Source organism: Canis lupus, chromosome 17, assembly GCF_003254725.2.
Source record: "Canis lupus dingo isolate Sandy chromosome 17, ASM325472v2, whole genome shotgun sequence".
Classification (NCBI taxonomy): domain Eukaryota; kingdom Metazoa; phylum Chordata; class Mammalia; order Carnivora; family Canidae; genus Canis; species Canis lupus.
The window spans coordinates 60,841,006-60,854,832 of NC_064259.1; the positions used below are offsets into that span (position 1 = coordinate 60,841,006).

The 13,827-nt window shown below is 43.0% G+C and overlaps 1 protein-coding gene across 1 annotated transcript in view; it reads right to left on the reverse strand.

Moving 5' to 3' along the window:
- THEM4 (thioesterase superfamily member 4) overlaps nt 1-5,853 on the reverse strand; it is a 49,931-nt gene extending 44,078 nt beyond the window's left edge. The window contains exons 1-2 of the mRNA XM_035700505.2: nt 5,685-5,853; nt 537-720 (exon numbers count right to left, since the gene is read on the reverse strand). Of these exons, the coding sequence (XP_035556398.1) occupies nt 537-720; nt 5,685-5,744 (244 nt within the window). The 5' untranslated portion in view covers nt 5,745-5,853. The remainder of the gene's footprint in view (nt 1-536; nt 721-5,684) is intronic.
- Between the last annotated feature and the right edge of the window lie 7,974 nt (nt 5,854-13,827).

The following is a 13,827-nucleotide window of genomic DNA, read 5'->3' on the forward strand; positions in this document are numbered from 1 at the left end:
AACCACCTTAGCTTGACAACAGCCAGGCCTCCAGGATCCTGAGACTTCTTTTTTTTTTTTTTTAATATTTTTATTTATTTATTCATGAAAGACACACAGAGAGAGAAAGAGAGGCAGAGACACAGGAGGAGGGAGAAGCAGACTCCATGCAGGGAGCCTGATGCGGGACTCATTCCCGGGAATCCATCCCAGGACTCCAAGATCACACCCTGGGCCGAAGGCAGGTGCTAAACTGCTGAGCCACCCAGGGATCCTCCTGAGTCTTCTTTAGCATAGGAAAGTCCTTTTGGAAACTTCCCTTTGTCTCTACCACCCCATTCCAAAGTATAAAATCAACTGCTCCCCACAATCACAGTGTAGCCTTTTCTGCCCATGGGTCCTGTCCCCATGCTTTAATAAAACCACCTTTTTGAATCAGAGACCTCAAATTCTTTGCCATTGGCTCCAGCCCCAACATTTCCACATCAGTAACCAGTGCAATATTTGTTCTATATTTGACATTTAAATATTCTTTATGATAATGTGGCTGTTCTTACCAGGAAAAAAGATTTTGACATCTTCAATCCTTTCAGGAGGGTTACATTTATATGAAGGCAAACGTTTCCAAGAGCCATCTTCACTTTTCTTCATGAACTGGTCAAACAGGAGCCTCATGTCCTCATTCCAGCTGGGATTGGGGAGAGAATGGTCCACATGAAGGACTTCAGAAGAAAATGACCTCTAAAGGAGAGAAGAGAAAAAGAATGGGAAGTAAACCCTAATTCATAACATATTCTCCTATTTTCTGAGACTGTTTTGCTGCTGCTCCTCTTCCCAGAAGTTTGTCACTTCAGAGTGCAAGCAAATTTCAGGAATCAGCCAGTACAACCTCTTTGAGAGAAGATTGAGAGACAGTAAATGATTTGCTCAGTGTCACCCAACTACCTACTGACAGAGCAGCATTAAGCCCAGGTCTGCGGATTCCTTTCTCTAAAACAAAACAAAACAAAACAAAACAAAACAAAACAAAACAGTTAATCAATCCTAGGTGAGCCAGGAGGAACTGGAGATAAACAAATGAAGGACACACATTCTCCTCCATGTAAAAGGGTTTACCAGTGGGGTCTGCAGAGGAGCAGGGGTGAAGGTGTTTATCTCAGATGGGGGATGGGGAGAAGTTCTTGGACTTGAATCTTAATGATGATGTAGGAAAGATGTCAGGGTTTGAAGCCAATGGCCAAGAAAGAATTCTTGAGCCATCTCTAATGCAAAAAGGTGGTTTTACTAAAGCACGGGGACAGGACCCATGGGCAGAGAGAGCCGCAATGGGGTTGTGTGGGGTGGAGATCATATACCTTCAAGTTGGGAGGGGTTAGGGATAGCATGTAAGTCTCTTGATGAATTTTGGAAGCAAAGTTTCCAGAACTTTGAGCTGGCTAACTGTTGTTGGTGAAAGGTCATTTATTACCGTCTAATAAAACCTTAGTCATGAGACCCTGCAGATGTATATGGTGGATTGTAGGCTTGGGGGATGGCTCTTGGCGGGTAGAAATAAAGTAAGTCTTCAAAGGAATTTTGAGATGTTACATAGACTTACAGGATCCTGGGGGTCGAGCTAAGATTGCCTGTTGCCCTCAGCAAAGTACTAACATAGAGGCAGCTGAGTTCCTAGAGGTCACTCTGTCTGTTTTAAGGACTTGTCAATGAGCTGTAGAGAGTAAAGACATTTAATAATTCTCCTTCTGCCTTTGTTTCCCACATCAGTTACACAAGCAGAAATCAGGCAGCTTGAAAGGGTAAGGGAAAGCTAAGGGAAAACCATATGCAAAAGCAAGGAGGCAGGACACAGTTTCGAGGGGCCTTATGACAACCAACTTATGAAACACTTATGAAATAGGTACTAATTATTACCCTCATTTTACAAATGATGAAACTAAGGCCTAAAAGAAGCTTGGCTTTGGGGTGCCTGGGTGGCTCAGTCAGTTAAGCGTCTGCCCTCGGCTCAGATCATGATCCCAGGGCCCCAGGATTGAGGCCCTGCATTCATTCATTGGGCTTCCTACTCAGTGGTGAGTCTGCTTCTCTTTCTCTTTCCCTCCCCAACTATCTCAAATAAATAAATAGAAAAGAAAAGAAAAGAAAAGAAAAGAAAAGAAAAGAAAAGAAAAGAAAAGAAAAGAAAGAAAAGAAAGAAAAGAAGAAAAGAAAAGAAAGCTTTGTTTCAGTGCAAGGGGAGGAGCAGATGGCTGTAGAGATGCAGACAAGGGCTTGACTCTGAGAAACTTCCATACTAAGCTAGTTGGCCTGGTCTCTAGCTGCAGTTGTTCCCAGAGAGATTTTAATAGGAAAATAACAAGATCTAATCTAGCCATCATTAAGAAAGAGAGTGGGAGGAACCAAGACTGAATCTAAGGACTCTGTGTCAAGGATTTTAGAGATACATTTTAGAGATAACCCAAGTGAAAAATTATGACTGCATGAAACAGATAAGGAGTAGGGAGGAGTTAAAATACAAACACCAGCCCCAGGTTTCTGAATTACACAACACAGTGAATGACAGAGCCAATTACCAAGAAAGGGAATGTAAAAAGAAGGCAGAGGTTAGGGGGACAGGTGCTTGGTGTCAAAATGGCTTCCAACCATCAGCACTGAGCAATGCTACTACCATTCCTGTACCAGAGGCCCTGGAAGAGGATAAAGTGTAACTAACTATGGTGTTGGACAAAGCAAATGGCCACAGGCACCGGAAAGGAAAACTATTTTTCTTTTTTAAGCTTCAGTAGAAATCTTGGAATATTTAACAGGTGACTCTAGGATAGATCAGTTCCAGTCTTTTATGGACCAAAGTGACAGAGATAATTGAAGACTTTTAGGAACTAGAATGACTCACTTGGCTGTGAGTTCTCCTACCTGATTTTAATTTGGAAGTGTGGAATTTAACTAAATTGTGTGAACTTTAAAAAATCTGCTATCTGCCAGGTTCTGTGCCAGGAACTGGTTAAGACAGAGAGAGAAGACTTATGCCCTGCCCTCAACTGCTTGCAGCCTTGGGTGTGAAAAATATCCTAAAAGAAGTACATATAGACACAGAAGGACCGACTGGACATTCAGTGAAAACTTCAAAAACACTGATGCAGTGGTTTCTAAAGGATACAAAGTTCACTTGCTGTCCCAAGCAAAGGCACAGGGAGATGACACCTTGGGGAAATGCCAGTATTTCGGTCTTCACAGAGGTAAGGTGCAAAGAGAATAGCAGCCAGATATGGATGGCAGAGTAGAAGGGGAACACACCACCAAGGCTCTTTGACCTTAACAGAGGGCTTATATTTCATCAGCTAGGTCAACGTTTCCAAAGGCCAAAATGAAAGCTGATTTTAGGTAGCACAAAGACTATGGCACATGTATTTTTAAATGCCTATTATCGAAGGATATAAATAACACATCACACTTAGCATCTCACAAATGTTATTCCTTAGGATGAAAGCTCATTAAAGAAAGGTAGTCTTTAAAAAACCATGAAACTGATATTTGAATGATGAAATACTTTTTTCCACTACAGGGAACCTTATGGAGTTTTAAGCAAAGTTTTAGAAACCTCCCTCTGGTGTAAAGGATGAACTACAAGGTGTGAAGAATGGCAGGGAAAGCAGTTTAAAAAATTGTTGTAGAGATCCAGAGGATATACGGTTAGAAGCTAAACTAGGTAGAGAGAAATGAAGGAAAAAAAAAAAAAAAAGATTTAAGAGACATTTAAGATAATATGACTAATGGATGTGGAGACAGACTGATCATGGGGAAAGAGAAACAGGAGAGCCTTGGATGATTCCAGAATTGTAGCCTTGCAGATTGGGGTGGAAAGAGGAAAGGCGGTTTTTGTTAGTGTTTGCGTGTGTTAGGAGGGGGAAGAGGAGTGGATCTATTAATTTTAGTTAGAGGCATGTTGAGTTTAGGACCACATGAACACTGATGTTGTGAAAAAAAAAATAATGAAAGTTTCAGGTCAAGAGAGTGAGAACTAAAGGATACTTGATGTAAAGGCCTTGTAAATTCCCAGCATAGACTGTGTACTTGAGGGATAAATATCAGGGATTATCATTACCTTTTGTAGCCCTCCATAGAGAAAAAAGTCTTACTTGATCTTTGGTTATGTATCTTTCAAGTGGGACTTGTTAACTAAAGTTATAACTTCTTTTTAATGTGTTTCCTTTTAAGATTAAGTTACCGAACAGGAAAAAAAAAAGACAAAGTCTGTAAGTACTACTGTCAAATATTCTCAACACAGACTACAAGGCACCAACATATAGTTAAAGGTACAAATGTGGGCAGCCCGGGTGGCTCAGCGGTTTAGCGCCACCTTTGGCCCAGGCGTGATCCTGGAGACCCCCCCGATGGAGTCCCACATCAGGCTCCCTGCATGGGGACTGCTTCTCCCTCTGCCTGTGCCTCTCTGCCTCCCTCTCTCTGTGTTTCTCATGAATGAATAAATAAAATCTTTAAAAAACAAAAAAGGGATCCCTGGGTGGCGCAGTGGTTTGGCGCCTGCCTTTGGCCCAGGGTGCGATCCTGGAGACCCGGGATCGAATCCCACGTCGGGCTCCCGGTGCATGGAGCCTGCTTCTCCCTCTGCCTGTGTCTCTGCCTCTCTCTCTCTCTCTCTGTGACTATCATAAATAAATAAAAATTAAAAAAAAAAAAGGTACAAATATATTTTTGTTGTTGTGAGAGGAGTACAGGACATCTTTCCCAAGGTGAAAGATGGCACAGGACTAATAACTAATCTGCACAGGTTATTCTTTAAAATCAAGGTTCTTGGGATCCCTGGGTGGCGCAGCGGTTTAGCGCCTGCCTTTGGCCCAGGGCGCGATCCTGGAGACCCGGGATCGAATCCCACGTCGGGCTCCCGGTGCATGGAGCCTGCTTCTCCCTCTGCCTGTGTCTCTGCCTCTCTCTCTCTCTCTCTCTCTCTCTGTGACTATCATAAATAAATAAAAATAAAAAAAAATAGAATAAAATAAAATCAAGGTTCTTGCTCAGAGCTGTTCCCTACCTCTATGTCCCCTTAGTAATTCATTATAGCATATAGTACTTACTAATTTTGCAATTTCATCCTTTTCTCCCAAACTAGATTGTGAGATCCTTGAGACAAAGGCTTTTCTCACTAATCTTTGTATCCTCACAGACAAATGTCTTACTTATTGTTGGAGCCTAATTAATAATAATGGAATACTTCAGTACCAGTAAAACTTAGGGGCCCCTGGGTGGCTCAGGTCAGGATCCCAGGGTCCTCAGATGATCCCCTACATCCGGCTCCCAGCTCAGTGGGGAATCTGCTTCTCCCTCTGCAGATCCCCCTGCTTGTGCTCTCTGGCTTTCTCTGTCAAATAAATAAATAAAATCTCAAAAAAGAAAAAAAAAGAAAGAACAGACCAAACTTATTTAGTACCAACGCCAGACAGTGCGTTACAAGTCACCTCGTTTTACTCTTCCAACAGCCTTTAAAGTCGGGAAAGCGGCCCTGTGCAGCGCGAGGAGGGGCCCCGAGGGAGAGGCGCTGCTGTGCCCGCGGGCGCACACCGCGAGGGCCGGGGCGGGGATGCCCAGGCCAGGTCCCAATCCGGTCACGGTCTCGGCGCGACCAGGCCCCAGCGCGGCCCCAGCAGCCTGGCCGGAGTCCCTCCCCGCCCGGCCCGCCCGCCCGCACTCACCCCTCTCTTCGGGCCGCGGAGGGCCCAGGAGCGCAGCAGCCCCGCGCAGCCCCGGAGCATGGCTGAGAGCGCGGGCGCCGGCGGGAACGGCGCTAGGCCGGGGCTGCCCTCCCCTCCCCTCCCCTCCCGGGCGCGGCGGGAGCACGTGACCCCGGGGGCGGAGCGGGCGGGTCTGGGGTCTCGTGAGACTTGGTGCCCAGGTCCGCGGGCTGCGGGAGGGGAGGAGGCGGCCCGCCCCGCGCGGCCGAGCCCTGGGGCTCCCGGGCCTCCTTCCCGCTGGAGACAAGGCCCTGGGGCGGGTGCAGCCCGCGGACGTCCCCCGGGGTCCGGGCGGTGGTGACTCCCAGGGAGGCTCCCGCCCCTGAGCGCATTCGGAGGCTCAAAATGCTCCTCTTCCTCCTCTTCCGCTGCTCCCCGTCCCTCGCCCCCCTAAAGCCCAGGGCAGAGTTAAAAGTCCTGAGTCAGGCTCCCCTCCCCCGCCCAAAAGAAAGAGAACTCGTAGGAACACTTGAAGGATGCGTGAATCCCCAGCTTTGGTGACAGACCTGAGCTCAAACTCCGCTCCACACCCCGACACCTGGTGTAGACTCTCCAGCCAGCTGCACCTGGCCTCCGAGTCTCCCTCTGCTGCGCGCCGAGAATGCACAGAAGGAGTCACGGAGTTAGGAGTCAACACAAGGCCCCTTGCTTGTACCCTGCAGGGGCTGCCCCCAGGGGGCACCTGTACACCTAAGCCTTCCGCTCGGGTCTTGCGAGGTCCTGGGATCCAGCCCCGCCCCTGGGGCTCCCACCTCCTTGGGAGTCTGGTTTTCTCCTCCCCTGACCCCTTCCCCCTGCTTATGCTTTCTTTCTCTTAAATAGGTCACTAAAGTCTTAAAAAAAACAACAACAACAAATAAAAACTGCCCCAGGCCAGTGGTGTGGTGGCGCTTACTCCTATTAGCTCACGAGGGAGCTGACTTGAAAATTCAGGATTGACTACCCAATCCTTAAGTACTGCCATTATTAAAATTGAAATTACGGCAACTTGGAGGGACACCTGGGAGGCTGAGCTGTTGAGCCTCTGCCCTCGGCTCAGCTTCCTGATCCCTACGTCCTGGGATCAAGCAAGTCTCGTCTGCCTGAGTGTATCTCTCTGTCTCTCGTGAATAAATAAATAAAATCTTCATAAATAAATAATGTCAACTTGCAATTAAATAAGTCATATTAACCAAGACCTACAGCTATCTCACCCCTGATCTCTGGAAAGAGACTGTGTTCACCAAGTCTCCCTATCAGGAATTCACTGACCATCTTGTAAAGAAAGACCCACACCAGAGTCTCCGTGCAGAGGACCCAGGCTCCAGCTGTGGCTACCACATAGTTTTATACAAGAAAAATAAAAGTGAATTAAAGCTTGTTTAATAAATAAATAAATAAATAAATAAATAAATAAATAAATAAATAAATAAATAAATAAGTCATATTAAAAATGTAGGTGTTCAGGAGTGCCTGGGCGGCTCAGCTGATGGGGCGTTTGCCTTGAGCTCAGGTGGTCATCCTGGAGTCTCAGGATGGAGTTCCGCCTCTGGCTCCTTGCTTGGTGGTTAGTGGGCTTCTCCCTCCGTCCCTCCCCTGCTTGTGCGCTCTCTCAAAATCATTAAAAAAAAACCCAAAAAACAAAGGTGTTTGATACTAAAAGCTGTAACTTCCTAATTACCACGTTCTGCTACTACCTGTGCTCTTGGGGTTATTTACCCCTATCCTATCTATGCGGTAGGGGTGGTAGACATATCTCCCCAACATCAACTTTCTGTTACATCACCTGGCAGTTTGAAATCCGCTGCATGGGAGTATTCATTCATATTGCAAAATAGGGCCTCGTCTCCCTTTTTTATTAAACATTTACCAATATACCATAGTCCTAGTCCATCCTGAATTGAGATCTTAACACCCTAGGGTTACTAGCATAATAGGTTATAAAATTGCTTACACCTGGCACATCATTCATGCTATTTTTCCACCAACCGCCTCTGTCACCAGTCATTTGAGGTAAAGGTAGAACTTTGAGGATCATTATCAGGAAAGATTTATCAGGGGTAGTTAAACTTGGCTTTGCACTTGGTGCTAAATTCAGAGAGATCCCATCTACTTCTTTTGTGAGCAATCTATGAAGCTAATTTCCAATTATTCCAGCACCCTTTGTCGAAAGGCTCGCTTTTCTCTGTTCAATTGTCTTTGTATCTAAATAAAAAACTGGTTATCCATACATGTTTATGTCTATTGCTGGACTCTGTATCCTGTGCAGTTATCTTTCTTGATGCTAATCCCATACTGTCTTTATTTCTGTGGCTTAATAATTGGTCTTGATCATTTTCAACTTTGTTCTTCTTTTTCAAAGTTGTTATGGCTGTTCTAGATATTTTGACTTTCCATAGGAATTTTGGAATCGGCCTGTCAATATCTACAAAAAAGCCTGCTGGGATTTTGACAGCTCAGCAAATAGAGTCTTCTCATGAAAGTTGTATTTTATCAACAAGTCTCCTTATGAACAAGTTATATCTTCCCAAGTATTTAAATCATATGTAATGTCTTTTAGCAATGTTTTGTAACATAGGTCTTGTTCATCTTTTGCCATATAGACATACCTTGTTTTTTTTGTGATTCTCTTTATTGTGCTTTGCAGATACTGTGTTTTTATGAATTGAAGATTTGTGACAACACTACATGGAGCAAGTCTATTGGTGCCATTTTTCCAACAGTATTTGCTCGTTTCGCGTCTGTGTCACATTTTGGTATTTCTTCAATGTTTTAAACTTCTCCATTATTATCATATTTGTTATGGTGATCTGTAATCAGTGATTATGCCTGGATGAATGCTCAGATGATGGTTAGCATTGTTTAGCAACACAGTATTTTTAAGTTATATACATTGCTTTTTTTCTTTTTAAGTTTTAGTTATTTATTCAAGACAGAGAGACAGCATAAACAGGGAAGAGAGTCAGAGGAAAGGGAGAAGCAGATTCCGTGCTGAGCAGGGAGCCCAACACAGGGCTCAATCACAGGACCCTAGGATCAACACCTGAGCCAAAGGCAGACACCTAACTGACTGTACCACCCAGGCACCCTGGTACATTGCTTTTTTAGACATAATGTTCTGGCACGTTAAATAGACTACAATGTATGTAAACATAACTTTTACATGCATTGGGAAACCAAAAAATTGATTTGACTTGCTTTATTGTGATATTCAGTTTATTGTGATATTTACTTTATAGTGGTGGTCTGGAACCCAACCTGCAATATCCTAAGGTATGCCCGTATTTATCTTTAAGTATTTCATATGTATGATGCTATTGTAAATATTATTTTTTATTTCAATCTTGACTGTTCACTGCTAGTATGTGGAAATACAGTTACTTTTTAGGGGTGCCTGTGTGGCTCAGTTGATTGAGCATCCAACTCAATTTCAAGTGATGATCTCAGAGTCTTGGGATAGGACCCTGCATAGGGCTCTGCACTCAGTGGAGAGTCTTCTCTCTTTCCCTCTCCCTTTGCCCCTCCACCTACTCTTACTCTCTCTCTCTCTCTAAAATAAATAAATCTTGGGATCCCTGGGTGACGCAGCGGTTTAGCACCTGCCTTTGGCCCAGGGCGCGATCCTGGAGACCCGGGATCGAATCCCACGTGGGGCTCCCGGTGCATGGAGCCTGCTTCTCCCTCTGCCTGTGTCTCTGACTCTCTCTCTCTCACTGTGTGCCTATCATAAATTAAAAAATAAATAAATACATAAATAAATCTTAAAAAAAAATACAGTTCTTTTTGTATATTAATCTTATATCTGTAGACTTGCTAAATTCATTGGTTAGTTCTAGTAATTTCTTAATAGATTACATTTTCTACATAAATGATCATATTATCTGTGAATACTTTCACTTCTTTCTTTACTATCTGGACAGCTTTTGTCTCTTTTTTTTTGCCTTATTGCACTGTCTAGAATCTTCAGTACAATGTTGAATAGTAGTGATGAAAGTGGACATTCTTATCTTATTGCTGATCTAAGGGGGAAAGTATTTAGTCTTTCACCATCAAGTATGATCTTAGCAGAAGGGTTTTTGTAGATGCTCTTTAACAGGTGGAGAAGTCCCTCCCATTCATCATTTGCTAAGAGTTTCTGTTAATGGGTGTTGGATTTAATCAAATGTTTTTTCTACATATTGAGATGATCAGATGGTTTTTAAAAAATTTTCTTTCATATCAGGGTGTCTGGGTGGTACAGTTGGTTGAGCCTCCAACTTTTGGTTCCAGCTTGGGTAGTGATCTTGGGGTCATCGGATTGGGACCCACTTTGGTGTCTGCTTTCAGTGCAGAGTCTGCTTGAGTTTCTCTCTCCCTCTCCCTCTGCCCCTAGTGTGTACTCTCTCTGTCAAATAAATAAATCTTTAACAAATTAAATAAAATTTGTTTCATATCATGAATTAAACTGATTGTTTTCCTTTGTCCCCTGACCATGTGTTTCTAATGATCTCTACATGTGAATCTATTCTTCACAGCAGAGATTACATACAGTGCTAAACACATGATTTATAGAGGAAGAGCTATAGCATTTCAAGACTGAATGTGTGGAGACCAGTGCCAGGTATCTTTATGTTTGCTAAAATAAAATTTAGAGAGGTAACTGAGACTTGTGCTCAAAAGAGAAATTATATATAAATAATTCAGATCAAATTAGGACTCAGTTGTTGATAAACAAAATCCATATAAGTATATGTGGTTTCAAATAAAGAAATAGAACAGATAAAATAAAAAAACATTTATGTGCATATGTGTAAACTGAAATGTGGTATAGGCATGTATATGTCATATAAATATATATATATGCATATGTCATATGAAAGATAGTGTGAGTCATGATTAAAGGTGCGGGTGTGGGGGTGCCTAGTGGCACAGTTGGTTGAGGGTCTGGCTCTCACCCTCTCTGAGGGTTTTGGCTTGGGTCATGATCTCGGGGTTGTGAGATCTAGCTCCATATCTGGCTCTGCACTTAGTACAGAGTCTGCTTGGGAGTTTCTCCTGTGCTCTCTCTCTCTCTTTCACTCTGTCTAAAATAAATAAATAGGAGCACCAGGGTGACTCAGTCAGTTAAGCATCTGCCTTTGGCTCAGGTAATGATCCTGGAATCCCAGGATCAAGCCCCTGCTCCACAGGAAGCCTGCTTCTCCCTCTCCCTCTGCCACTCCCCCTGCAGGTGCTCTCTCTCCCTCTCTCTCTCTCTCTCTCTCTGTCAGATGAATAAATAAAGTCTAAAAAATAAATTAATTAAATTATTATTTTTTAAAGTGTGAGTATGGATTCCAGAGTCAAACATCTGGACCTGAACCCTGTCTCTGACACAAAATGTGTGGTCCTGGGTAAGTTATTTAACTACTGTGCCTCAATTCCCTAATTTGTGAAATTGAGATTAAAACAGTACCTACCTCCTAGACTTTCGGGAAGGAATAAATGAGATAATGCAAGTCCTGGAAACAAAGCAAATGCCTAATAAATATTAGCTATTATTGTGTATTACAAAATACATGTAAGATTTAATTCATGAGTACTGCAGGCCATTAATATCAATGTGATATTGCCTTTGGGGGATGTTTCTATTCCCCACGCCTTTTCAGCACTCCTGGGAATACCTAAAATATGCAACAGATGTGTTCTGCTTAATCATTTCCTGCCATTCTTATTACAAACTCCTCCAGGAAATCATCTTACAATAGCAAGTAACGGACATTAAATGCATAGGTGACATTTGAGAATTAAGACTTTATACCTTCCCCACATGCAGCCTGGGGAGGACTATTGCCCTATTTCTGGTGACTGAAGAAGTCAGAAGCCCTTGGATCTGTTTCCTGGCTGGGTTCTGCTGCATGATGGTTCTTGCACATGCTCAGAGGCCTCCGTTTAGGGCATTACCTCCAGGCAATTCTGTAATCTGTGGTGGATCCTCAGCTCACAGCGTGGCTTTCTGGGTAATTTTGAAACCTGACACTCTCCTTTCTCACTCATGATAGAGGAAAAGGAGAAAAGGCCTAAAGCATGATTCTTTTTCATTTTTTTCTAAGATTTTATTTTTAAGTAATCTCTGCATCTAATGTGGGGCTGAAACTCAGAGCCCCGAGACCAAGAGTGGTATGCTCCACTGACTGTACCAGCCAGGTGTACCTTTTGCATTATTTTTGAGATGTAATCCACATATAACATTATATTAGCTTTAGAGGTACAACATGAATTGATAATGGGTATATATTGTAAAAGGACCACCATAATAAGTCTAGTTAGCCGCCATCATCACACATCATACCGCTTGAGTTCTGAAGGTGAAGCTAACCTTGCTTTCTTGCTTTTCTGGGATAAAACCACGTAAAGTAAAAAACAAAAACAAAAAACCCACGTAAAGTCCTCTGGAGGGGCAAGGTGAGAAGAACAAGCTGACTCCCCACTGACTTAACCTTTTGAACTTACAGAATACAGATATAATAACTGTTTTATGTCATTTTATGCCCTTCTAACAGCTGTATCAGTTCTGGGTTAGCTTCACTTGGTTGATATTTCCCCTCAGTATGGGTTAGATTTTCCTGAATATGTATGCCTGGTAATCTTTGATTAGAAGAAGAACCGAATGTCAGACATTGTGAGTTTTACCCTGTTGGGTACCTCATAGTTTTGTATTCCTGTAAACCCTCTTGAGCTTTGCTCTGGGATGCAGTTAATTTATTTGGAAATATGTAATCCTTTGATCTTTTTGAGTCTTGCTTTTAAGATTCCTCAGGAAAGGCTAGAGTAGCATGTAGTCTAGGGCAGGGTTTCTCAAACTCAGCACTACTGACTTTTGGACCACAGGTGCTTCATTGTCAGGAGGCTGTCCTGTGCACTACAGGATATTTACTGACATCCCTGGCCTCCCCACTAGATGCTGATAGCAACTACTGCTAGTCCTGATATAAAAAATATGTCTACATGTTACCAAATGTTCCCTGGAGGAGGGGAGCAAAATTACTCCAGATTGGAACCACTGGTCAACTACTGAAGAAAGACTATCTGATGTTCTGTGAACCATGAGGTTTTCTGGTTTAGCTGGGGACAAGCTCTTTTCTGGCTCTCTGTGATTGCTAGGTGTGGTTTCCCTGATTCTCTCAATGGTTCTTTCCCCAGTGAATGGGGTAGTTTCCTTACACATAGGCACCAGTCAATACTCTGAATACCCTTCAGAGATCTCAGAGTGTTTTCTCTGAGAAAAGGAGAGGTCTCTCCTCTCTGGTACTCGGTCCCACAAACATGGCCACCTTAGGCTCCCATACTCTCACCTGGGTCCCCTTCCCTAGGCCACAGCCTGGAAACCCTCTTGAGTTCATTGCAGGGCTCTCTCCTACAATCCCAGTCTCTCAGAAATCATTGTCCTCTACTGCCTGATGTCCAGTAACTTGAAGATTGTTATTTCATATAGTGTGTGTGTGTGTGTGTGTGTGTGTGTGTTTAGGTGGGGAGAGTGTTCTATAAGGTGAGAGGGTAAATCTATTTAATCCTTGTTACTGCATCTTGGCCTCAAGCAGACCCTTAATTTGTAACCTTGAATGGGTGGTGTCTAGTTTCTTGATAACCACCGCCCCCCACTCTGGTAAACTTTCATATTACGTTTCTAAAAGTTGTGAACTTAGGCCTTTATATATGCATATATATATATTTTAAAAGATTTTCTTTACTTATTCATGAGAGACACAGAGGGAGAGAGGCAGAGACACTGGTGGATCCCCTAATTGGGATCATGCCCTGAGCCAAAGGCAGAGGCTCAAACACTGAGTCACCCAGGTCCCCAGGCCTTTTTATAAAACAAAAGTCAGAATGACTATGAACATATAAGGTACAGTGGACTTTAGATCTTGCAAGTTTCTAGACCTTCAAAAATCTTAACATTTTCCAATATTACAAAAATATCTAGTCTCTGCCAAAATGTGATAAAATATAACTGAAAACATTTAAGAGATACTTAAGGAACAATGAACATAATTGAATTTTGATTGGATCTCAAACTTATGTTTCCTGGTTAGAAATTTAGGAATCATTCTTGACCTCTCCTTGTTCCACAACCCCTCCCCACATTCAGCTAGCAGATACTCTT